Below are 27,725 nucleotides of genomic sequence, written 5' to 3'. Positions count from 1 at the left end.
AAAAAGAAGTAGCATTAGAGTTTGCTTTGTATATTTATATATTAAGAGTAAAACCAGCTTTATTTTTTTTTTCTTTTTTACCATTTGGCTCATGACTAACATTTGCTTTTATAGCAGAGAAAACATAATTTTATTTTGACCAACATACTTGTTGCAGAGTTATTGTTTATCTTGCTGCCCAATATTCATATATACTCGCTTCTGATAATAGTACCCTGATTCCCCACTCTATCCATATGTTTTGGATGGAGTTGCCCTGCTTCTGGCTCCAGGAATAGGCAGTACTCAGCCATGGCCAAAGTCATGCTGAATGGCTCAGGACTACCATAGGCATGTGGGCAATCAGGGGTCCTGAGATGCATAGGCAGCTGCAGAAACCACAGAGACACAGGCATGAACCTAAGAGAATGTAAGCCAGGAGCTGCTAGGGAAGGAGAAGATCCTACTCATATAGTTTTAGTCCTTAGATTCAGCAATGCCTGTAGTCTAAATTCCTCCTAGATTTGATAGGTAGAGAGCCTGTAAGAAATTTTTTTTCTGACTTAAACTAGTTAGAATAGTTCACATGCAACCAACAGAGTCCTAACTGATGTACTATGTTTTACAATTTCACTTAGTAAAATTGGTAGCCTTTCCAAAGAAACTGATGACAACTCTTCTGAGATTACATGTTGATGTTTTCCATAAAAATAAATTCTATGTCCTTTTATTTTTATAGTATTTTACTAAAATATTTATACTAAAATACTTATTCTAAAATATTGGCTTTACATATGTATAAAGATATATTCAGCTAAAAAATTACAAGCTGACTTTATTTCAAAAAGTCTCTATAGTATATTACGTAGGAATACTCTTTTTTGGTGCATCCACAATTTTAACTGCTTTCACCCTCTGCAAGGCTCCTCCTCGAATGGGCAGTTTTTTAAGAGCAATATCCGTATCAACCAGAGGTCCTCCTACTAATCGGGCAGGAGTGCTTTCCACTGTTACTACCCCACCAGAGGGCACCTAAAAAGGCAAAAGGTAAATATCTAAAAGTCCATTTACACAATTTTCAACAAGAGAAAAACTCATTCATCCTTCAGCTTACTTTTGAAAAGACACAAATGTAATGAATAACTAGGAAGCAGTTGTGGTATAATAGAAAGATAAGGGCATCGGAGCCAGGAAAAGTAGGTTTGAATTCTATTTCTATTGCTTATCAGCTTTGTAACTGGGGGCAAATTAAGTCTAGCAGAGGATACCAGGAACCCTTGGGATCTACTTGCCAGGAAAAGGGGAAGCACTGCGTCTTTTCTGTTAAAGAGATATAAGGACAATTATAAGCTGACTAGTGTTTATAGCAGTTTCTTAGAAATCCTGGAGGGCTGGGCCTACTCTAAACCAGAACCGGGCAAAAGTGGATATACCTTGGAGATAAATATGCCTTAATGATGTGAAATTTGAACAGCAAAAAGAAAAAATGTGAGATGAAAATCCCATAGACATAATATTTTGGGGGCCTAAGTTTTTTTTTATTAATTTTTTTAACTTCTAATTTTTAAATTAAAAAAATTTTTTGAACAGTTTTATTGAGATATAATTCAATACCACATAATCCATCCATTTAATGGGTAAAATTCAATGGTTTTCAGTATATTTGCACAGTTGTTCAAACACTCTAAATTTAATGTCTATTAAGAAAATGTTATGGAGAAAGAATCTTACCGTTGTGTTAAGGCCTTTAATATCTGTTTGGTGAAATATTGCATTTTGTGGTCGTTTATGGTATCTGGAGGCTTCTATAGCTTTTTCTTGAAGCCTTTTTGCTTTCTGAGGATTTTTAAATTAGAAAGAAAATATTAATTGCTATTAAATCAGTAATGATGGTACTTACAATAAAAAACATATTTAATCGTGTCTGGCTTATGCTTTGGTTGTTTATTAGATAGCGCTGAAATCTGCATTTACTCATTTAGACTAAAAAGACAGTTATTAGTAAGTTAGATACTTTGCACATTGAAGAAGACTCCAGTCACCTAAAAGTCTTCCAGAGATTTCTGGAAGTAGTCCAAGAAATCCATATATGACCAAGGAGTCAAGCAGATCCTGAAGAAATCAGGTTCAATTTTTAGCACATAATTTAATAAGCTATTAAATTTATATCAGGTGATGCATATTGCAAAATATATTGCATAAATTACCAACTGATTAAGTACACTTAAATGTTTTAAGCATTCAGAATAATATAAATTATGTAATTCATTGCAGTTATATTTAAGCTATTTGAAGTTATTTTCAAGGTATTTGCTACACTAAACAAGTGAAATGTGAAGTAATAAACGACCTGCAGGAAAGGAGCTGATTTTCATTAACTAGTGCTAAAAATACAGGCAGTTAGGAAGACATTTTATAAGTAGAATTGGGAAGAACTTTCAGTGAACAGGGAGATAACTTGGTACCTTGAGTGAGCTTGTTCTTAACTTTGGTTTTGCTCTCTTAATATGGTTCCACCGGCTTGTGGACTAACTTAACATTTAGCAATTTTATATCTACAGGAAGTATTGGAACATTAGGTAAAGTGTATCCAAAGTATCAGAAATGAAGGAGAGATTTTTTAAAAAGTGTATCCAAGATATTAATGGAAAAGGGTGGGGAAAAGTAATGAAATTCTGGAAATCCATGGTGTTTCTCACATATTTCAAGTGAATGATTAGCACTATACATTTTTTAGATTAGTTTCTAGCTTACAGTTGAAGTGGCTTACCATATTTTTCTACAAAGGGATATTTATCCCCAATTCACATTTAAGTTTAACGTAATGCTTCTTTTGGTGATCACAGAGGGGAAACCTCTTGGGGGACAGAGTAATACAAGATAGTTGCTCTTTGTGTCCTTTACTTTGCCTCTCACAGAAAAGAAATCAATGAATAAGCAGGTTCAGAATGGAAAGCAGAACACATTTTCCTGCTCATTCCTGGCTATCATCTTCTTCTTTATGTAGGTCAAGAACATCAGCCTTGTTTCTCCCTGATAAACCAAATGAAACTCAAAGCAGCATCTTCTGTAACTGTGAAATGCAGTTTCACTTATCACTCTAAATTGCATATGAGCATCTAATAGTATTGGTATTGTATGGAAAGGTCACTAGGAAAAAATGAATGAATATTTGTTCCTGAAAAAGTCTGTCTGTAAGAGTTGGCTATTTGTTGTGGATACTATAATACATTAAAAATCCTACCTTTAACGCTTTAGCGTTTGATGTTCTAGCCAAGAAATCTTCCCATGATTTATTAGCCAGCTCTCTTTGCTTGTGCGTGGCCTGTATCTGAAATGAGAAAGATAATTAAGTTTCAGTTTCTTTTTTTTCTTTTTTTTTTTTTTGAGACAGAATCTCACTCTGTCACCCAGGCTGGAGTCCAGTGGCATGTCTCAAGTATCTCTCTGCCTTTTAAAAATTTAAGACTGTGGAAATAAAATTATAATGCAAAAAAACAGCATTGAATATAGTAACTCAATCTCAAACTCCATAGTTTCTTTTAAAACTGCACAGAGACACTGAAAATAACTCTAAGAGAAAACCACAAAATAACTCAAGGCTGAAACACCCACAAGTAAGAAAAATATATCTTATGGATAACTTCATCTGGGTTTATACATTGAAATTATTATCTTGTGCCTTAATGGTATCTGTGGCTTACTTTCTTACTGATATATAATAGTTGTACATATTTATGGCATACATGTGATATTTTGATATGTGCACACAATGTGTAATGATCAGGGTAAATGGGATATCCATCCCCTTAAACACTTATCATTTCTTTGTATTAGGAGCATTCCAAGTCTTCTGGGTATTTTGAAATGTACAATAAATTATTGTTACTATAGTTGCCCTACTGTGCTATTGAACAACAGAACTTATTCTATCTAACTGTATTTTTGTGCCCATTAACCAACCTATCTTCATTCTCCCTCCTCACTACCTATGTAGCTTACTTTTGCATATACTTTTTGTTCATTTTGCACGTCTTGGCATGCTTGGCTTTCAATTATATCACTTTGCAGAGAAGCAACCATCTTTCCAATATTTTCTGATGCTGTTGTAATAGCTTCCAAAGCTTTTTTATCTGTAGTGACTGGTCTTAATTTTTCTAATTTTATTTCCTCATATATTTCATTCCATATTTCTCCAATCTGTTACAACAAAGTTTAACAAAGTTAAATTAACCAAAAATAAATCATGCAATTGTACAATTATACAATTTTTTTATATGGTTAGTCACTCCTGTTAACACTTAAACTTTTCCTAAATTACTTCGTGGGAATAAGTTCATTGGGAATGATTGAGGGTACCAGCTACATTTGAGTACTCAGTAGGAATTTATCAAATGTTTTTCAATGGTATGTTATTCATGGATAAGGCTCTCCTATGCCTAGTTCCCTGCCATCATCACCATCATCACTGCCCTCTAGTTTATAGTTACCTTGATTTCACAGCTGCAGAAACTGCTGATTTATTCTTATCTTTTTGAACTATCGTTACTTTCCTCCCTAAAGCCCTATATTGAAGGCTAGGTCAAGATGAACTTTTAGGAGAATGAACATGGGGATTACTAGGACCTTAGAACCCAGCCACCCTGAGAAAGGGGCCCTGCCCCTCACCTTCTAGCTAAGGCAAATTATAATGGAATCTCAAGCTTTTAACTCCATGGTTCCATCATGTCAGTGGCTCCATCTCATATTCTAGGCTGTCTAGAAGTTAACGTTCTTGAGTGTATTTAGAATTAGAGAAAAAAGAGCAGAGTTGTGCAGCAGAAGTGTGCTGGACCCATAAAATTAAAGAAAAAAATTATATATCTATGATAAGGAAAAAATTCATATTTGGGCTGAATGGAGTGGGTGGATCACTTGAGCCTAGGAGTTTGAGAGCAGCCTGAGCAACACAGTGAGACCTTGTCTCTACCCCACCCCGCCCCCCGCAATAAAAAGCTGGGTATGGGGGTACACACTTGTAGTCCCAGCTACTTGGGAAGATGAGGCTGGAGGATCAAATGAGCCTGGGAGGTTGAGGCTGCAGTGAGTTGTGATCATGCAACTGCACTTTAGGCTAGGTGACAGGATGAGACTCTGCCTCAAAAAAAAAAAAAAAAAAAAAAAAAGAAGGAAAGAAAGAAAATAGAGGTTTACTCATTTATAACATCCAAATATACAGTACTAATATTAGTAGAAGGACAATGTTAACTTAAAAAGACTTTCTTGAGACTTCAAAAGTATTTACTGACAAATATAACTAGCAAGGTAAGTAACCTACTATCTTTTAATCAAGATTGGATCATAATATAAAGTAATGATAAAATAATACTTTAATAAGTATTAATAATTTATTTTAATAAATAAAAACTTATTTAATTTCAACTCCAAAGAGAAGAAACTGTATGGCCAGGCTGGTCTCGAACCCCTGACCTTGGGTGATCCACCCACCTCGGCCTCCCAAGGTGCTGGGATTGCAGGCATGAGAATACAAAAATTAAAAAATACAAAAATTAGCTGGGCGTGGTGGCAGGTGCCTGTCATCCCAGCTACTTGAGAGGCTGAGGCAGGAGAATCACTTGAACCTGGGAGGCAGAGGTTGCATTGAGCCAAGATCATGCCATTGTACTCCAGCCTGGGTGACAAGAGCAAAATCTCCATCTCAAAAAAATAATTTTTTTTTTGTTTTTGCTAGGCTTCTGAAGAGTTTTATATCAGTTTTTTTTTTTTTTGAGACGGAGTCTTGCTCTGTCGCCCGGGCTGGAGTGCAGTGGCGCAATCTTGGCTCACTGCAAGCTCCACCTTCCAGGTTCACATCATTCTCCTGCCTCAGCCTCCCGAGTAGCTGGGACTACAGGCACCCGCCACCACATCCAGCTAATTTTTGTATTTTTAGTAGAGACAGGGTTTCACCATGTTAGCCAGGATGGTCTTGATCTCCTGACCTCATTATCCACCTGCCTTGGCCTCCCAAAGTGCTGGGATTACAGGTGTGAGCCACCATGCCTGGCTTATATCAGTTTTGTACATCTTCTTTCATAAACTAAGTTGGATGAAATCTTATCCCATGAAAAACACCCAATCATGGGATGGGTGTATGGTGTATTTCTTCAACAGCATCAGATGCAAAATGAAAAATAAAAACTATACAGTATGTAGATGATTGCTCACAACCATGAATAGATATTTTATTTTCCAGTTAATTTTTTGCTATCTAGATTTTAATAATCAGGTTATTAAAAAGATACTTACTTTAAAATCAAGATATCTATGTATGATACAAAGGGTGACAAAATCTTCAGCAGATAGGCCAGGTAAATTTTCAAAATCTAAAATAAAGTTTATAAAGACAGAATTACTTTAGCAGAGCAAGTGATTCTAAGAAACATTTATCTATCTATCTATCTATCTATCTATCTATCTATCTATCTACCTATCTAAAAGCAAATGCAAAGTTACTTTTGATTTCATCTTGATTTATGAAAAAGTTAATTCTGTGAGTAGCTTGTGAGTAGGCTTCTTTCTATAACACATTTCTGCCAGGTCATCCAATATATAGGAATCATTTCTTTCTGTGTTGTAGTCAGACAATAATATCTTACTTCAGAAGCTGAAGAGTGTTTGATAAACTTTTTCCTTAATAGACAGCAAAGACTTAAAAAAAAAAACTCAAGTGACTCAGAATGTCAGTATTTTAAGCTTAATCATCTAAACTAACTGTCCTTAATCCTATCTGCACATTGGAGTTGCCTGGGGAGCTTTAGAAAATACTATTGCCTGGATCCCACACACAGAGATTCTGATTTAATTGGTGAGGGGTGCAGTTTGGGAATTGGGGTAACAATGGAAAATGAATTTCTCTATATAAAGAGATTTTTGCTCATTATATTTGAAAAACTGACTCCAAAGTAAAATCAGTGTGTATACTTAGCAAAACAGACTCTTGCAAATTTGAAGAGAACTTCTTACCTAGTTTGCCCAATATAGCATAAATTTTTGCTCTAATATTCTCAGAAACATCCATAACCGCAATAGATGGGCAGTTAGCAGGCAGTGGGATGATTTTTTGCTCTTCTTGAAAGCTAGTAAATAGAGGTTTTTTTGTATCTAATCATTGGATAGCATGAAAATAGAAAAGGGACAGATAAAAACCATAGTAAACAAATACTTAATTTTGAGATTTTAGTCTAGATAACATAAAATATATAAAAATATTGTAGCAAAAAAATAGTGCCTATTACATGGTTACACTTTTGAAATAATAATTAAGCAGCTATTTCTTCCCCACTCTGTGGCAAAACTTAGAGCCTTCATTTTTATTGTTTATGTAAAATATTAAAATTTCACAAAATTACTTTTTAAAAGTAAAATTTCTATGTAAATAATTTTAAAAATTTTGAAATCCAGAACTTGAGTAATGTCAGTTTAACAGTGATGTAACTTTGTTTACTTTTGGTTTCTATATATTATGCTATAAATATAAAAACTATTTTATGATGCTATATGTCAAAACTCAGAAACAATAAAAATGGATTGAAGATACAAGTCATCAGAAGGGGAAGTATTTACATTTAAAAATAAACAATACTTAAGGAAACATATCTAAAAATAATAAGAGCCATCTATAACAAACCCACAGCCAGCATTATATGGAATGGAGAAAAGCTGGAAGCATTCCCTTCGTAAACTGGCACAGGACAGGCATGCGCTCTTTCACCACATAGTATTGGAAATCTTGGCCAGAGCAATCAAGCAAGAGAAAGAAAAAAAAAAGCATCCAAACAGGAAGAGAGGAAGTCAAACTATCCCTGTTTGCAGATGACATGAGTCTGTATCTAGAAAACTCCATAGTCTCGGCCCAAAAGCTCCTTTAGCTGATAAACAACTTTAGCAAAGTTGCGGGACACGAAATCAATGTACAAAAGTGACTAGCATTCCTACACACCAACAACAGCCAAGCCAACAGCCAAGTCAGAAACACAATCCCATTCACAATTGCCATAAAAAGAATAAAATACCTAGGAATACAGCTAACCAGGGAGCCAAAAGACCTCTATGATGAGAATTAGAAAATACTGCTTAAAGAAATCAGAGATGACACAAACAAATGGAAAAACATCCCATGCTCAAGGATAGGAAGAATCAATATCATTAAAATGGTTATACTGCCCAAAGCAATTTACAGATTCAATAGTATTTCTATAAAGCTATCAACAACAATCTTCACATAACTAGAGAAAACTATTCAAAAAATCATATGGAATCAGAAAGAGCCCCAATAGCCAAGGAAATCCTAAACAAAGGGCAACACTAGAGGCAACACGTTACCTAAGTTCAAACTAAACTACAAGACCACAGTAACCAAAACAGCATAGTACTGGTACAAAAACAGACACAGTTCAATATAACAGAATAGAGAGCCCAGAAATAAGGCTACACACCTACAACTACTTGATCTTCAACAAAGCTGACAGAAACAAGCAATGGGGAAATAACTCCCTATTTAATAAATGGTGCTGGGATAACTAGCCAGCCATATGCAGAAAATTGAAACTGGACCTCTTCCTTATACCATATACAAAAATCAACTCAAGTTGGATTAAAGACTTAAATGTAAAACCCAAAACTATAAGAACCCTGGAAGACAACCTAGGCAGTAGCAATCTGGACTTAGGAATGGGCAAAGATTTCATGACAAAGATGCCAAAAGGAATCACAATACAAGCAAAAATTGACAAATGGGATCTAATTAAACTTAAGAACTTCTGCACAGTAAAAGAAACTATCAACAGGATGAAAAGCCAACCAACAGAATGGGAGAAAATTTTTGCAAACTATGCATCTGACAGAGGTCTAATATCCAGCATCTATAAGGAACTTAAACAAATTTATAAGAAAAAACACAACCCCATTCAAAAGTGGGCAAAGGACATGAACAGACACTTTTCAAAAGAAGTCATACATGCAGCCAACAAGCATATGAAAAAAGCTCAATATCACTGATTATTAGAAAAATTCAAATTCAAATCACAATGAAATAGTATCTCACATCAGTCAGAGTGGCTGTTATTAAAAAGTCAAAAAATAACATACCGGCAAGGTTGTGGAGAAAAGGGGATGCTTATACACTGTTGCTGGGAGTGTAAATTAGTTCAACCATTGTGGAAAGCAGTATGGCAATTCCTCAAAGAGCTAAAAACAGAACTACTATTCGACCCAGCAATCCCATGACTGAGTATATGCTCAGAGGAATATAAACCATTCTATCATAAAGACACACACACATGAATGTTCACTGCAGCACTATTCACAATAGCAAAGACATGGAATCAACCTAAATGCCCAACATGACAGACTGGATAAAGAAAATGTGGTCCATATACACCATGGAATGCTATGCAGCCATAAAAATAGTGAGATCATGTATTTTGAGGGAACATGGATGGAGGTGGAGGCCATTATCCTTAGCAAACTAACACAGGAACAGAAAACCAAACACTGCATGTCTTCACTTATAAGTGGGATCTAAATGATGAGAATTCATGGACACATGGAGGAGAACAACACACACTGAGGCCTATTAGAGGGTAGAGAGTAGGAGGAGGGAGAGGGTCAGACAAAATAACTATTGGGTACTAGGCTTAGTACCTGGGTGACAAAATAATCTGTACATGAGTTTACCCATATAACAAACCTGTGACATGAGTTTACCCATATAACAAACCTGTGTGTGTACCCCTGAACCTAAAATAAAATAAAAAAAAAAAAGTGAACCATTTAGATGAAACCATAAGAATCTTAAAAGGCTTAGAATATGTAGGCGGGGTGCAGTGGCTCTTGTCTGTAATCCCAGCACTTTGGCAAGTGGAGGTGGGCAGATCCCCTGAGGTCAGGAGTTCAAGACCAGCCTAGCCAACATGGTGAAACCCTGTCTCTAATAAAAAAAATACAAAAATTAGCTGGGTATGGTGGCACGTGGCTGTAGACGCAGCTACTTAGGAGGCTGAGGCAGAAGAATCATTTGAACCCGGGAGGCGGAGGTTGCAGTGAGCCGAGTTCGTGCCACTGCACTCCAGCCTGGGCGAAAGAGTGAGACTCTGTCTCCAAAAAAAAAAAAAGAAAAAAGAAAAAAAGAAAATGTAATATATTGGCCAGGTGTGGTGGCTCATGCCTATAATCCCAACACTTGGCAGAGGCTGAGGTGAGTGGATCGCTTGAGCCCAGGAGCTTGAGACCAGCCTGGGCAACATGGTGAAACCTCATCTCTACAAAAAATACAAAAATTAGCTGGGTGTGGTAGCACATGCCTGTAGTCCCAGCTACTTGGGAGGCTAAGGCAGGAAAATCGCTTGAGCCTGGGAGGCAGAGGTTTCAGTGAGCCAAGATTGCACCATCCCACTCCAGTCTGGGTGACCTGAGTGAAACCCTGTCTCACAAAAAAAAAAGAAAAAAAAAAAAAAGAAAAAAATGTAATATAGCAGTATGGAATATGTAAATGAACTAAAAATTATGATACTGTAAGTCTCATTAATTTAGAATCTAGTAATTAAAATTTTTGAACATTTGGACTATTTTTATTTAGGAAACAATATCTTCTTTCAGATAAAAAGTAAACTCTATAAACATTAATCAGATCATGTTGCCTAATGGATTTAGAAAAAGGAAAAATGAACAGAAATGTATAAAATACCAAAATATTATTTTGAAGCAATCTATTTACATCTCAATGAAATATTATTGAATCTATCTTTAAAAGCAGAAAACCCAAAGAAGCATCTTTAGGAACTACTTTAGTTTTTTTTTTAGTTAAGAGAATATAATTAAATACCATTTCTTAAAAATATTCTCTAAAAATATGAACCTACTACTTATTTACTTAGTTTTCTTCCAGTCACTTAGGATAGCAAATTTTTCAAACCCTTGTAAAAAAAAAAAACAAAAAACTTTAGACAAAGGGGTGAAAGGCCTGATGCTTTCCTAATACCATTTAAAGATCTTTTAAAATATATACATTAATTGCTTCTACTAACAATTATAAATATACTCACCAATGATCTTCCCATTTTTATCACGTTTTACTCCTAGTTCTTTTTCCTCCTTTCTCCACAATTTAATTAAAAGACTAGCAGCTGTCTGATCCTTCTTCCCTTGCCAAGCATTGACATGAGCTGCAGTTTTGGGATTATCACAAAATTCAACCATTATTCCAAGTATTAGATTACAGAATTTTTTTTGGTTCAACTTTAGCAAGGAAACAGAAAAGGAAAAAAGTTGCAATAAATATTAAGAATTATTGTCTTCAAAAAAAAAAGAGAGAAACACTTGTATTATCATTAAGTTTCTTCTAAACTCAGAGTCAGGAAAATCTCCTGTTAAAATGGAAACCCATTGTAATGACTATATTTTCAAATATTAGAAATTTAAAAGGATAAAAAGTAAAAGATTTAATATAATTCTGAAGTCATTATAAACATATATCATGACCAAAATGTGACTGATGTGGCTGAGTTGGAAAAAGATTTGCACAAATAAGTAAAGATGTTCATTTTAAGTGGCGAAGCTCGATAGTGTTATACAGAGTTCACTGTAATTACAGGATCTTTCCAATTTATATGCTTTATTAAGGCTTGTAAAGATTCATACTAACTGTAATCTCTTTGTTATTAAGAGAGTAACTGATGGTAACTGCAAATGACAATCACATATGAAAATAAAACAAGATGTAATTTGGTTTTGTGGCAATCATCATCCATAAAAGAGTATTTAAGGATTCAAAAAAATTCTCCTATTATAAAGCATATTTCCTTTATTTTGCTACAAGTAGTTTTCAGTACACCAAAATTTAGGTATAGAAAATTCCATCCAGAGCAATGGCCTCCATAATCTAATTCTTCTATGTGAAATACTTTTTGTTGATTAACTTTTACAGTATACTGTTATTTGAATATAGCAAAGGAAATATGTAAGCTTTTGTTTCAATTGCAAACATCATCAGTTTCCTTTTATAAAATGAAAGGATAATAATATTACCTGCAAAGGGTTATTATGAGTTATATGAGACTCCCTGGTACATAGTAAGCTCTCATTAACATTTAGCCATTATTAGCAGTGATCATTACATACTTTATATTTCAGCAGAGTTGTATTAAGCAAAACACTCAAGGAAATGAGTTTTTTTATTTCTCTACTTCAGGAGATAGGCAAATGTGAATGATTGAAATTGATATAAAATCTTCCTTAAATAATATTTGTAATTTGCAATTAATTTGGTTGAATCAGCATTAAATATATTCTAGCAATAATATTCATAATAACAGTAAATACAGGAATCATGTTAGGCACTATATTTAATCTATAATATATATGTATGCATGCACACTTAGATGCACACACAGACATACAATCACTCATTTAATCCTTCCAACAATACAATAAGATATATAATGTTGTTATCTCTGTTTTACAGGTAAAGAAATCGAAAAGAGAGAAATGAACTAACTTTCAGGGAGGTTAAGGGGCACAAATAATTTTAGCACTTTTGCTAAATCAAAGTAGGTTTGTTATTCTATTAATAAAATCAAGAATGGTGGCAATCATAGAATCACGGGACAGGGAGCGGGCTAGAACTCTGTGTGAGAATCTCTCTCAAAATTTTATTGAAACAAAATTGTATGTTTCCTCGCATATCATCCTGACTATGGATTCCAGTTAGAATTGAGGCTAGTAAGGGGCTATATTCTTCACAGCTGCTAGATGGCACTGTCTCTATTGGAAGGCCTAGCTTGCTCACATCTGCTCATTCTGCAAAACAATGGTCCATGAGTCACTAGACTTCTTCACGTTACCTCCAAATAATACATAGTTCTTTAAAAATGCTTATCTTTGTTCCTTGTCTAACGTGGCCCTTATCTTTTAATATCAGGGGAAGAAACTAGAAGTTATTAACAAATGACTATGGGTTTTCATATGGTCAAGCTCTTCACAAACTGTTTCTTAACAGGTTGATGGAGTACAAAGAAAAACAAATTCTTTGTTCCGGTGTATTTGAAAACATTGAAAAAACACTGGTAAAATGACTTTCCAACCAGAGGAATTTTCAGAGCCTTTAAAACACTGTGTATTATGAATTTCTAGGAGCAATTTTGTTTAAGACCGTACCTTTGAACATGATTTGGGGCACATTTATTCATAGACTTGTGCTCTGTGGCATTCAGTTTGGAAACGGTCTTTATTAGACATATTTGTCTTTTGTCTTATGATTGTTATAGCCATACTTACTGCTAACAAATCCAAAAGGAGAAAAATGCCTTCCTTTTCAAGAAAATAATCCTCTGAGGGATAACATCCCAAAATACAGCACCTTAAATTAAAAGAAAGTTATTCATTTGACAAACATTTATTGTTAAACTGAATTTGTACAGCTTTATTTTTATCAAAGCATTTTCAAAGAATATGTTTTCTTCATTTTCTTAAATCAAGTAGCTAATGTTTTTACCTAAAAAAATAGAACTTTGAAGAAACTTTACCAGCGTTGTTTAGTTTCAACGTTTTTAAAAACCAATATCCATTCTTTTCCATAACTGCCTATTTCTTTCCTACAAATAAAACATTCTCCTTTGCTTTCATGATATTAATTATTCTTAGTGATCATCTCTGGCTGGTCTCATAACTTTTTTTGCAAGATATATCTATTTATTGTTGCTGTAAACCAAAAATAAAATTCTAAGCCCCCCAACCAACTGAACGAACCCTTCTCTCAGCCAAGGCATTCCAAAGTAAACTTGAAAAACTAGTTCAGGCCATGATGGGAAGGAGGGGTTGGACATGCCTCATTATACCTTCCTCCCTTTGGAATTCAGGCACAACTGACCAGTGAGTATTAACGTTAAAACAGAGATCTTAAGAATGAAAAAACAGACTCTTCACAGCAATGAGATACCAAATTCCAACTTGACTCTGGTATAGCATCAGATGACAGTAGGCTCCGAAAGAAATCAAAATATTTTACCCCAAAATATATTCCTTTGACATATTTTAAAATGGTCCTGCAAAGCTGTCTCTTCTAGGGAAAATCTACATTCTGTAGCGAATCCCTCCCCTGTCCAAGTATTTTCCAGATCCAGGAGAGATTTAACTAAGTCCGGCACCTTTTAAGGTCTGATAAGAGACATTTACCAACTATTCCACATAATAAGAAACTTGGTCTCAACAATCCCTTATTTTAACCCAGATACTCCTTTCTATTGATCCCCAGTTTTTAGATAATAACTTACCCATTTCAACAGATAGCAATCAGGAAATTTCTGAATCCACCTCTGACCTGTAAACTCCTGCTTTGAGTTGCCTTTCCTTTCCGAATCAAACCAATGCACACCTTATGTGTACTGACTGATGTCTTATATCTCCACAAAACGTATAAAACCAAGCTGTAGCGCAACCACCTTGGGCACATTTTCTCAGGACCTCTTAAAACTTTGCCTCAGGCTGGGTGTGGTGGTCACGCCTGTAATACCAGCACTTTGGGAGGCTTGGGGGTGGCGGGGGGGTGGATCACCTGAGGTCAGGAGTTCGAGACCAGCCTGGTCAACATGGCAAAACGAGGTCTCTACTAAAAATACAAGAATCAGCCGGGCATGGTGGTGGGCGCCTGTAATCCCAGTTATTCAGGAGCCTGAGGCAGGAGAATAGCTTGAACCCAGGAGGAGGAGGTTGCAGTCAGCTGAGATCACGCCACTGCACCCCAGGCTGGGTGACAGAATGAGACCCCGTCTAAAGAACAACAACAACAACAACAACAACAACAACAATAACAACAAAAAGCTGTGCCTCAGGCCTTGGTCAATTATATTGGGCTCAGAATGAAACTGTAAAATATTTACAGGCCTTGTCGACATTGCTGTTTCAAGATGTTGGCGCACTTCAAACATTGGATAACTGTTGATTATATCTCATCTTTGCAGTTAAGATTATTTTGTCAGAGGTGTTTGAATGAGAGCAACTCCATCTTGAATAGGGGCTGGGTGAAATAAGGCTGAGACCTACTGGGCTGCATTTCCAGAAGGTTAAGGCGCTCTAAGTCAACGGATGAGACAGGAGGTCAGCACAGATACAGGTTATTAAGGCTTTGCGGATAAAACAGGTTGCAGTAAAGAAGCCGGCTAAAACCCACCAAAACCAAGATGCTGACAAAAGTGACCTCCGGTCATCCTCACTGCTACACTCCCACCAGCACAATGACAGTTTACAAATGCCATGGCAACATGAGGATGTTACCCTATATGGCCTATAAAGGGGAGGCATAAATAATCCACTCCATGTTTGGCATATCATCAAGAAATAACCATACAAACGGGCAACCAGCAGTCCTTAGGGCTGCTCTGATTATAGAGTAGCCATTCTTTTATTCTTTTACTTTCCTAATAAATTGCTTTCACTTTACTCTGTGGACTCACCCTGAATTATTTTCTGCACCTGATCCAAGAACCTTCCCTTGGGGTCTGGATTGGGATCCCTTTCCTATAACATCCTTCTGGCAACCATGGAAGGGACGATAGTGAGAAAACCCCTGACTCAAAGGCTAATATTGGGTAAGTGTTGGGGTCTGGTAACATCTTTCTGGCAAGCCCCGAAGGGATGATACTGAAGAAAGCCCTCAGCCCCAAACCAAAGGAAAGAGACGACAGCACTGGTTGGCCGACCTTGGGTGAGTGGTTGGGTACTCGGCTGAAGGATGGCATTGGGTTAGAGGTCAACTTAGGGGAGTTAGGGTCTCTCCTTAAGTCAAAGTGGGTTAAAAGCCCCTCTTATTAAAAAGCAAGGAAACTTGACTGACCCTGGATTTGAAGGCAAATTTAGGAGGGTTAGAATCCCTTCTAAGATTTAGGGAGTTAGAGGCCCCTCTCAGTAAAGTCCCTTTTGGCTAAGAATGGGTTTGGCACTATGGGATGTTAATTGCTATTCTCTTTGGAATAATCTGCCTTGCACTTTTTGCTTATGGTTATGGGTGAGAGGATTAGGCACATATAGGATTGTGGGACAGAGGAAGCTTTTTCCTCCCTAAAAGGGGACACTTGAGAGCAAATGAGAATGCTGGAAAAGATCCCGTCTCGACTGAAAAGCAACTGGCTGAACTTTTGATTCAGTGTTGGCACCAATGGGCAGGTCTTTCTCTGGCCTCCCTGAGCACCTCACCTTCCCCACACTGCCACAAGCAGTGCTCCCTTCCCTTTTTCCCTTCCCTTCCCCTCTATGCAAACCAGTTGAATGAATGGTAAAAATCACTGTCTCCTCCGTAAAGTTTTGATTAATGGGAGAAATGATTTGAAAGCCTAATCTTAACCTGTAGCCAATCTGGTGTACTTTGTCTTTCTGTATTGTTCTGTCATAAAGAGGGGTACCTTAGGAGAGAACATAGGGTTAGGACACCTATAAGCCTGCTTTCAAGATGGCCCAGCAAACTGGTCAGTTACAAACTTTGCTGTAAGTCCCCCAAAAAACTAAAACTGGACGAGGTTTCCCTCGTCTTGTATGTCCTTGGGAGCTTGACCTTGTAACCTTGTGGCCATGCTTTCTCTTTTCACAATGGCGGCCCCGGTCCAGGGTTCAATTCCTGGCTTAGGGAAGGAGTCCTTCATCTTCTGCGTGTCTCCATATTTAAATGTATTATGTGTGTGATGTTTATATATGAAAGAGCTCTAATTAGTTTATTAATAATAAGAACTTAAATCAAATATTTTTTCAGAAAAGTAAAAAGTAGAATGATGTTCAGTTCATGTGACTTTAGTAATCTTTGGGAAATCAAGACAGTTTTAATAAAGATTATTGGTAAAACAAAAATTCTTCAAAAATGTAACATTTGGTGTAAATTATGCAGATCAGGTATCAGGTTTTCCAATACTTTATGGTCATAAATGGCTTCTTTGACTTTTGAAAATTGTTCAATTTATTTAGGAGCATTAGATTGTAGATAGGGCTGGGGACATGTGAAATTAGCCTTGCCCCCTAGCTATGCAAAGAAGGTTGTAAAGAAAACAGATGTTATATAAAAAACAATCTTGTATGGTAGATTCTTGTCCTAAAGTAAAACAACTGGTTGTTTAAAAAGAGGGATGTTTAGGAAAAGTCAGAAAGTCTAATCATGTCATAGTCTATGTAAGTAGTGAAAGGATTAGTGAAAGGGAGTTTGTGCAAGAAATGTTGTACAATTTGAAGGTCGTTAGGCCCCCTTAATGCTTCATAAAATGCCACTATGACTCTTCCTGTAACTTGCCTGCTTTATGGCTAGGTAAGGCCTGGGACACATGGAATAAGATGCTGGAAAGAGTCAGACCTTATCTGTACTTCTGTCTGGGTCCTAGGCTCCATGCCTAGTACATAATTAGAATGCTGAACTTACCAAGCTTTTTGCCAAAAGCAAAAGTTGCCAAGAGTTAACAGCGTAACAAGTATTTGAGACTACTAAAGAAACAGTTTTATATGTAAGGTGTATAAAGAAAGTGAAATGTGTTTTTGGCAAAAGATTATAAGAAGTCATGGGAATGTGGATTTTTTTTCCTACATTAAAGGGTATTTTACAATTAGATACGATAAAGCTGAAGGTTTAAGCAAGTTGGGGCAGGTTTGTGAAAAAAATTGTAAAAGAAATTCTGTGTGTGGCCATTGGCTAAAATTAAAGGGGTATTATTCAGTTTTTCTGTAAACTGAACATTGGCATAAACGACAACAGGTTTTTCTTGGAGCAAAATCCTGTTTATGATCTGCTCTTTAACAGAAATTGTAAAGGGTTATAAAAGGTTTATGAGAATCTTACCTTATGGTCAAACATTAAAATTGGGTAGATATGTCTATAAGGTTTTATTAAGAATTGAGTTTAAAATTAATAGTACACTAATGTAAAGGTAAAATTTGTCTTATTTGGTATAAACATCATACAGGAAGCATTGTCAAATGTGAAACAGTATTTAGCTTTCTTTGGGCTATATTTGCATAAATGTGTTATTGGTATGTGTTCCAAAATGATGGGAAATGCCTACAATTCTCATATGACTTAGTATAGATCACTAACAGTTATAATTGCTACATAAAATCGTTGTATGCCACTGAGATAACTAAATTGCTTTGTCAATCATGTTTTTGACTGTGTGATGTTTTGTCATCCACAAACAATTGTTTTGTTTTGATCCTCTTCAAAAGGTCGTTTATAGTCAGCTATAGAACTCTAACAGGTATTCTTAAATGCAGGTTTCTGATAACTTTGGAGATTGTGATCTCTGAATAGAGGAAAAAACCTTTCAGAACTCTCATAGAGAGCTGAAATGTTCATGAATATCAAACAGAAATTAATTTTGTGGACTAAACTAATAGAAGTCTAAAATCATCTTTTTTAACTTGTTGCTTAAAATGTTGCTGATCCTTTTTTCCCCCTCAGAGTCAAGACAACTCATCTTTGGAGCTATTTACAGCTTTTAACAATTGGGTAAAGTATGTTCGTGTGAACAAAATTTGGAGCATATTTGTTTTTTCTACCCAATTTCTCCAGAATTTGACAACTATTCGTGAGTATTCTTAATTTATGGCAATATAGGTATTTGCAACAAGAAGTATAATAAGAATCTGTTTTCTTTTGCAACAGGACACAATTGGAGAAACTGATTATTTTACTAAGGCTTTGACTGGAATGATGTGCTTTGAGGAATCAGACTTGATGTGTAAAGCCAATAAAAGTCCTTTGGGAAAACTTGATACTTGGTCTACACAGTCTCTGTATAGGGTTCCTGGCCTGTGGTAAGTAAAGAATGTCACTTTCTGACAGGCCCAGGAGCCCCAAGTTATCTTGGGACCTCAAGAGAAGAGAAATTTACCAAACTCTTAGGTATGCGAGGGTACAAACCCATGGCTTGGCTTGGCTTTAAAAAAGTCTTATCTGAGATTCCTTATGGAACAGAGTTCCATCAAAGCCAATTCAAATAGCCCATATGGCAAATAATTATTCTTGCTGCACCTTATACAAATAATCAGGCCAAGTATAATAAAGCAAATTGGTCTTATTATAATTTGTCTTTAGGATAAATGGGAAACTGGAGAGAGAAATATGTTTCAAGAACTATGGTACACCTGTTGTTAGATTCTAGTCTCATCAGCTGTTTTCAAGTTTGTTTCTGCAATTTAGGCTAACGCTGCTCATTCCTGGGAACCAACCAGTGATCTCTGACTGCTGCTCAGAAGAAACAAGAGGGCTAGGTAATGTGAAAACCAGAATTGATATTCTATTCAATTTTATCAATATTAATCAATAATTAATTTTCAATTGTTACTCTTTCAGATATCACCTTCTGTCAGAACTCAAGAGTTATGAATGACCCTCGACATACCAATGCTTTCTGACTGAGCTCCCCTGTACCCTGAACACAAGAGACCCTAATAGATAGGCAGGAATGTCATCACCCCTCTTCAGCCTGAAGATGTTATAGAAGACGGATCTTCATCCCTCTGCAACCCTAAGGATTAAGGCTTCTCTTATAAAAGGGATGGGGAAAATGTCAGATGCATTTGAACCAGAGCAACTCCATCTTGAATAGGGCCTGGGTAAAATGAAGCTGAGACCTACTGTGCTGCATTCCCAGATGGTTACAGCATTCTAAGTCACAGGATGAGATAGGAGGTTGCAAAAGATACAGGTCATGAAGACCTTGGGGATAAAATAGGTTGCAGTGAATAAGCCAGGTAAAACTCATCAAAACCAACATGCTGACACAAATAACCTCTGCTTGTCCTCACTGCTACACTCCCACCAGTGCAACGACGTTTACAAATGCCATGGCAACATCAGGAAGTTACCTTATATGTTCTATAAAGGGGAGGCATAAATAATCCACTCCTTGTTTGGCATATCATCAAGAAATAACCATACAAATGGGAAACCAGCAGCCCTCAGGGCTGCTCTGATTATGGAGTAGCCATTCTTTTATTCCTTTACTTTCCTAATTAACTTGCTTTCACTTTATCCTTTGGACTCATCCTGAATTCTTTCCTGTGTGTGATCCAAGAACCCTCTCTTTCGGTCTGGATCAGGAACCCTTTCCTATAACAATTTGCTAAAGTGCCTACTTTGGTTTGTGCAGCTCACATGGAATCAAGGTTTAAAGCTGCTGCTGGGGCTACTTGCACTCTTCTTCCTGATAGGGAATGTGGACTGAACAAGCTATCACTGGTGGTAGCAACAGATACTATTCTCAGTTCCTCCCAGAAATTGCAAGCCTGCTGTGGTCACTTTCCTGTGTCCCCTTTCTAAACATAGCTCCCCCTTAAAAAAGAAAAGAAAAGAAAAGACATTGTTTCTACTGCCTGTTTCAAAAGACATTGTTTCTACTGCCTGTTTCATCATAGTGCATAGAAAATAGGAGTAGGGTAGAGGCTGGTATATGAAATGCCATCAGCTTTGCTCCTCCCATTCAGGTGGCCCCAGGTTTTACCCCTGGGGTGGCCAGAGATTTGGGCAAACATGATTCTGGGTGTGTCTGTGAAGGTGTTTCTGGATGTAATTAACATTTTAATCAGTAAACTGAATAAAGTAGCCTGCCCTTACTAATGTGGGTGGGCCTTATGCAAGCAACTGAAGATCTAAACAGAATGCAAAGGCTGAGTAAGAGGGAACTCCTCTGCCTGACTGCTGAGCTGGGACTCAGGTTTTCAGACTCAAATGGAAATATTTGCTCTTCTTGGGCTTCAAGCATCCAGCTTTCAGACTGGCACTCAGAACACTGGGTTTTCTGGTCCTTAGGCCTTCAGTCTCAGACTGGAACTACACCATCGGTACTCCTGGGTATTCCACTTGCTGACGGTAGTTCTTGGGACTTTTCAGCCTTTATAATTGTGTGAGCCAATTCCTTATGATAAATCTCAATGTCTCTTTCTCTATGTTTTTTTCCTACTGGTTGTGTCTCTCTAGGGAATCTTGACTAATATAATATCCAAATGCAAGGGGTCAGCAAAAGCTAAGACAATCTTAATGGGGAAGGAAAACGCAGAAAGACTTACTCTACCAGATGTCTAGACTTATTAAAAAGACCTAATTATTAAAATAGCACATTACAGAAGGATAGACAAAAGACCAGTAGAACAGCACAGAAAGCCTAGAAATAGATCCAAATATATATGGGCATTTGATTTGTACAAAGAAGGTACTGCAAAGCAGTGGGTAAAGGATGGTTTATCCAAAAACAGCATTGAATTACATCCATACAAAAAAAGTAAAACTTGTACCTCACCTTACACCATACATACAATTCAATTCCAGGTAGATTGTAGGTCTAAATGTAAAGGGCAAAACAATAAAGCTTCTAGAAGAAACATAGGCAGTGATCTTCATGACTATGGGGTAAGGAAAGACTGTTTAAACAGGGCACTAAAAGTACTGACCATAAAAAAAGACTGGTAAATTGGACCACACTGAAATTAAGACTATCGGTTCAATAAGAAGAGAGTGAAGAGAGTGAAAATGTAAGCCTCAGAGTGGCAGAATATATTTGACAAACATATAACAGAAAAAGGCTCATATCCAGGACATATAAAGAACTCTAAAAAACAATAGGTAATTCAGTAGAAAAGTGAGCAAGAGACTTGAGTAGGGATTTCACACACAAAAAAAGCTATTTAAATGGCAAATGAACTCACTAGCAATCAGGAATATGAAAATTAAAACTACAAAGAGACACTGGCACAAGTCCATAAGAATGGCTGCAATGAAAGATACAACGCAGTGTGTTGGTAAGGGTGTGGAAAAAGGAGAAACCTCCACACTACTGGGAAAGGTGTAATTGATGTAAGTACTTTGGAAAATTTTTTAGTATTATCTCCTAAAGCTGAACAGACATAAAAATGCCCAGATCTGGGCATTTTTACATCTAGGTGTATACTGGACAGAAATATCTATGATGTTTAATAAAATATATGCACACAAATATTTTTTCACAAGCCTAGGCTAATTTGTGTTTGAATCAGTTTTTAACAAAATGTTTAACAAGTAAAAACAATGTAATTTTTTTAAAAACAGAAGAAACTTATAGAATAACAATATAAAGAAAGAAAATATTTTTGTATGGCTATACAATGTGTTTGTATTTTAAGCTAAATGTTATTACAAAAGAGCCAAAAACATAAAGAAAATGAAAACATTTATAAAGTAAAAAAAAAATTACAGTAATCTAAGGTTAATTTATTGAGAACAGAAAAATATTTTAAAAGTAAGTTTAGTGTAATCTAAATGTAGAGTGTTGATAAAGTCTACAGTAATGTATAATAAGGTCCTAGCCTTCACATTCATTCCCCATTCACTCACTGACTCACTCACAGCAACTGGTACTGCAAGCTCCATTTATAAGTGCCCTATACAAGCATTACAATTTTTTTAATCTTTTATTCTGTAGTCTTACTGTACCTTTTTTAATGTTTAGGTATGCTTAGATACACAATACTTACTATTGTGTTACAATTGCCTACAATCTTCAGTACAGTAATATGACATACAGTTTGTAGCCTTTAGGCTATACCATCTAGCCTAAGTGTGTAGTAGGCTATACCATCTATGTTTGTGTAACTACATCCTATAATGTTTGCATAAGATGAAATTGCCTAAGGAAACATTTCTCAGAAAGTATCCTCACTGTTGTAAAGTGATGCATGACTGCTGTGAGTCTACCTAATTTGATTATAGCAATACTCACCAAATGCTGTCCAATGTACTAAAAAGAAGTACATTATAGCCTAAGCCACTCTGTAACTTCCTGGGGTCTGTTTTCATCACATGAAGAACTATATCTACTCCTTCAGTTCCGAAAATTTCCTGTTTAAGATATTTGTTTTAAATTATTTCTTGAAATAAATAAATAATTCCTCCCTTTCCTACTTTATCGGTCCCCTAATATTGCTTTTTTACCATAGAAATACAGCAACATTGTTAGAAAAATACTATTTTTACTGCAATTTAAAAAACCGTACTTACTTGTTCTCAGGAATTTAAAACAAATTATTATAAAATTAATCATTTTAAGAGGGGGCATCAATCAACATGCCAGCTTAATAATATCCCTTGATATTTTTTGTTTTATTCCCTTTCTCCTAAAAGAAGTCATAAAATTTGCACCTTGATTTTCTTCAATATTATAATCAATGCAGTCTAGCATTATGTCAGATCAATTCTTAGATAGTAAGAACTATCATGCAAGATTTTCTAATGACCCCAAGAGAAATAAGATATAAATGTAGTTAAAACATTTAATAATTTATGTGAAGTTTTAACCACTTAATATTTTTCTCTCACTAATTACCTTTCTCATTGCCTCGCTGTTCAGTTCTGGTTCCCACTAAGCAAGATTATGATTATTTTTCCAGAGGAGCCCAGGCACAGGGTGGTAGAATATGATGAGAAATTGCATCAAAGCTTGGAGCTAAACAGGCGTTCACTTAAAATCTATCTATTGAAACCATCATTTTTTTGTTTTTATCTTTCCAATTCCATCCCTTGCTATTTAACATTTAAATTATCAATCTCTGAAACTCAGAGTTCACTATGGAGCTAAAAAAGATAAAAGGGGATTAAGATCTCGTTCTAACTTTTGGCTTTGGGTTTGAACCCAATTCAAACCCCAAACAACATTTAAAATGGTACAGCCCACTCTGGAAAACTGTTTGGCAGTTTCTTATAAAGATACACCTACTTTATGATACATCAATTCCAATTGTAGATACTAACCCAAGAGAAATGAAAGCACTATACCCACTAGTACAAGACTAGTACAAGAATATTCACTGAAGCTTTATTCATTATAGCTGTAAATAAAAACAACCCAAGTGCCTATCTATCAATAGGGGAACAGATAAACACATTTTGGCATAGTCACACAATGGAATACTATTTAGCAATAAAAAGAAATGAATTATTGATACATGCAATGACATGGATATATTTCTTTCTTTCTTTTTCTTTTTTTTTTTTTCAGATGGAGTCTCGCTGTGTCACCTAGGCTGGAGTGCAGTGGTGAGATCTGGGCTCACTGTAACCTACCTCCTAGGTTCAAGCAATTCTCGTGCCTCAGCCTCCCGAGTAACTGAGATTACAGGTGCACACCAAAACGCCTGGCTAATTTTTGTATTTTTAGTAGATATGAGGTTTCACCATGTTGGCCAGGCTGGTCTCGAACTCCTGACCTCAGGCAATCCACCTGCCTCAGCCTCCCAAAGTGCTGAGATTACAGGCCTGAGCCACCATGCCCGGCCAACATGGATATATTTCTAAAATATGATGCTGGGTGACAGAATCCAGACATAAAAGAGTAAATATTGTGCGATTCCATTGATATAAACTTAAAGAATAGGGAAAACCAACCTATAGGAATAGAAAACAGAACAGTAGTTTGTCTGGAAGTGAGTGGGGGCATGGCTTCTAATGGGATGAGGAAATTTTATAGAGATAGAAATATTCTCTGTTTTAATTGGGGGTATTAGTTAAATGGGTGTATACTGTTGTATATTCTATACCTTTTACTTTATATAATTATGTTCTAATTATTAACAAAAATATTAAATTTTCACAAAATTAAATACAATTATAGAGACTTCCAAAAATAGATTATAGTGTTAGGTGACTGGGAGACCTGAACAAAACTTTCACAGGCATACATACCTTCCTTTGAATGTGATTCTCACAAAGACCAGATAGGATAAGTAATATATCAGACTGGATTTCCAAAACAATGGCTTCTTCCTTTTCATTAGGCTTGCTTATCATATTTTTAAAGATTCCTGGTATGAAAACATTTAAAGAATGTATAGTTATTGGACACTACTTTTATTTTGACCAATTACTGTTTGGAAATCTCTTCTAAAAAGTTTATTTGGCTAGAGAAACTTTTATTTTATTTACTTATTTATTTTTATTTGTTATAAATAGACAGGGTCTCATTATGTTGCCTAGGCTAATCTTGAATTCCTCAGCTCAAGTAATCCTCCTGTCTCGGCCTTGCAAAGTGTTGGGATTACAGGTGTGCCTAGAAAAACTATTTTAGAAGAGGATATTATCATTGCATAGTAACCTAGAGGCTGTGAAAAGAAGATGATAAATGAATTCCTGGAGCTTTCAATACAATCAGTAGCCCTACCTACATATATAGAATTTCTCAATGTAATCCATAGCCTCACATGTATAGAAATTCTAGTTCAGAATTAATAGTATGTCATTAAAGGATGCCCCAATAACCTGACACTTTGCTCACCAAACTGGGTTTAAAAATATGCAGAGTTTCATGAGGTAGGAAATGAGTGCCTTTGCAAATATATGACCAAATTTCCTAACTGTGGTTTGCCTAATCTCTTCCTCTCCTCATGGTTAACAGGGTCAATTCTAAGCAAAGGTGGCAGATCTCTTTAGGTGTGCTTTCTATTCCTGTTATTGCTTTCTGCATCTTTCCTTGATGTCTAACTGAAGGTGTTTTAAACAATTTTAGGTAACAGTATTCCATGTCCTTTAAAATCCCTCTTTTGCTTCCAGTTGTAATTGAAAAGGACTGAAGATGGCCACTAACACTGATGAAATGATATTCATGATACACTTTTGCCTCAAAAAGGATTTTTTTTAAGCTTTAAATAAAGAAAAAAAGTCACTTTTTCTCGGTTAAAGCGGTAACTGGCATTAGTGGGAAAGTATGGAGCTATGTTCCAAAGTAGAAGGGCCACGGAAATCATAGCCTATCTCCATAACTGGCCCTGAGCGACTATTCTAGGTCCCATTAGGATGAATTACAGGTGGGGGATCAGACCCTAAGAGAGGCTAGTTGAGCCTGCTGGAGGCCCAGTGCTGGGGTATGCCATGGATAGAGGGGCCTATATCGCTTTATCAGGAACATCTTCTGGGAATCCAGTTTGACTGGCCATAGGTCTGCTTCTTCTTTCTAGATCATATCATTCTTCTTCCTACCTGGGTGCAGGCAGAAACTTTCCCTGCTGCCTGTAACACATAGTATAATGCTCATATTTATGTACCCTTCAACTCTTGCCTTTATTCTCTCCTTGTTATAGATCATTCTATTTCTCCCAGTTTCTTCTTCCTAAAACATAACATTGTACACATAACCTCACTAATCAAAATCCTTTGAGGCTCTCCATGCCTTAAGAGGATGAAGTTCGAACTACTGTCAATCACTCAAAACTCATTCCATCTTGGCCTCTGACTATACAATTAACCTATCTTGTGTTATTTATCTTCATAAAACTTTGGCTCCTCTTAAACTAGTTCTGAACACATCACCATGAATATTTCAGGACCATGTCTCTCTGTTCATGGTATTTCCTTGCTTGAAGGCCTTCTCTTCTTTTCTACCTCTAAACTACCTTTACCTCACAGAATCCTAAGACTTCCTAGCCTTGAAAACTACCCAAGCCTCTTAGTTTCTGTAACATTTACTCTGTACTGCTCATTAAGTGTCTAACTGATGACGTGTAGGCTAACACATGCTATCTTTCTATGATACATGTAGTTTCTATTTTCTCATTAAGGAAAAGGTCCTCAGTGTCCTGCTCTATACATGTTTGTAACCCCAGTGTCTACACAGGAAGTATATAAACATTTATATTTTATTTCAATAGTTTTTGGGGAATAGGTGGTTTTTGGTTACATGGATAAGTTCTTTATTGGTGGTTTCTGAGATTTTGGTGCACCTGTCACCAAGCAGTGTACACTGTACCCAGAAAGTGTATAAACATTTACATTTAAAATCTAGTTACTACTTATTGAGCACGTTACTATTACACAGCCATGTTAGACTCAATAAGACAAGGTCCCTGCCTCTAAGAACTTAACATAAAGATCAGCTTCTTTCCAGTTAAAGGGAAAAGGTTCTAAGAAGAAAAAAACCATTGCTATTTGTTTTCCCTTTTCCCTACCCTATTCCCTAGTGCAGGCAGGATTAAGAATTCTTCCTAGACATATGAAAGATTACATTTCCTGGATTTCCTCTAGTTAGACTGAGTTTTGTGCAACAGAATGTGCACAGGAATGATAAACTGTACTTTCAGGTTTGTTCATCCCAAACAAACTGGGCAAAAAGGTAAATGTTTTCACCTAGCTCCTTTTCAATATACTTTGATTTCCTGCTATTTCCTATATTATTATTATTATTGGAGAGCACCACTCCACTCCACTAATGATGGAAGAGTAACCACCTTAATTTAACAAGTAGAAGATTTTTTGAGTAGGCATTTATAATTAATTGACATCTAGCAGATTATATAATTGACTAGTGAAACAATCACTGAATACGAACGACTGAAATAGCTCTTTTCAAAGTCAAGGATCTAGAGAACTATTTATTTTTTAAATAACAAAAGGCAAAGCAGCTTTTGTTTAGGGGTTCTGAATTTTACACTGAGTTTATGTGTACTTATTTTAGGAGATACTCATTAAGTGTCTAATTGATGACGTATAGAGTAACACATGCTGTATTTCTATGATACACATAATTTCCATTTTCTTTTCTAGCATAGTCAAGTGTAAGCTAAAAGTCAAAGATATTCTGATATTTCAATCAGAAAAGAAACTCCTCTGTACATTTCTGTAAATACCAATGTACCAGTGTTCTGTTATGACACATGCATTGGAATATGCCATGTTATCCTGTTTTAAAATAGCTCCAAAAGCCTTGGTCAAAAGTGGTGACCTT

General features: G+C 36.1%; 1 protein-coding gene across 11 annotated transcripts in view; it reads right to left on the bottom strand.

Moving 5' to 3' along the window:
• CFAP69 (cilia and flagella associated protein 69) overlaps positions 1-27,725 on the bottom strand; it is a 105,470-nt gene that overhangs the window by 39,106 nt on the left and 38,639 nt on the right. For 5 of the 11 annotated variants that reach the window (XM_008962050.5, XM_034964397.3, XM_055114661.2 and 2 more), the window contains 10 exons: positions 24,695-24,813; positions 22,737-22,855; positions 13,294-13,375; positions 11,064-11,256; positions 6,985-7,122; positions 6,268-6,344; positions 3,982-4,179; positions 3,224-3,310; positions 1,711-1,815; positions 845-1,011 (listed from right to left, as the gene is read on the bottom strand). In XM_008962050.5, coding sequence (XP_008960298.2) covers positions 845-1,011; positions 1,711-1,815; positions 3,224-3,310; positions 3,982-4,179; positions 6,268-6,344; positions 6,985-7,122; positions 11,064-11,256; positions 13,294-13,375; positions 22,737-22,855; positions 24,695-24,813 — 1,285 coding nt within the window. Of the gene's footprint in view, positions 1-797; positions 1,012-1,710; positions 1,816-3,223; positions 3,311-3,981; positions 4,180-4,994; positions 5,113-6,267; positions 6,345-6,984; positions 7,123-11,063; positions 11,257-13,293; positions 13,376-22,736; positions 22,856-24,694; positions 24,814-27,725 lie in introns of those variants that run through there. The other 6 variants (XM_003809756.5, XM_063606293.1, XM_034964401.3 and 3 more) reach the window with 4 other exon arrangements.

Source organism: Pan paniscus, chromosome 6 (assembly GCF_029289425.2).
Source record: "Pan paniscus chromosome 6, NHGRI_mPanPan1-v2.0_pri, whole genome shotgun sequence".
NCBI lineage: Eukaryota > Metazoa > Chordata > Mammalia > Primates > Hominidae > Pan > Pan paniscus.
Note: the sequence above shows the minus strand (reverse complement) of the source record. Positions and strands in the feature narration are given on the sequence as shown.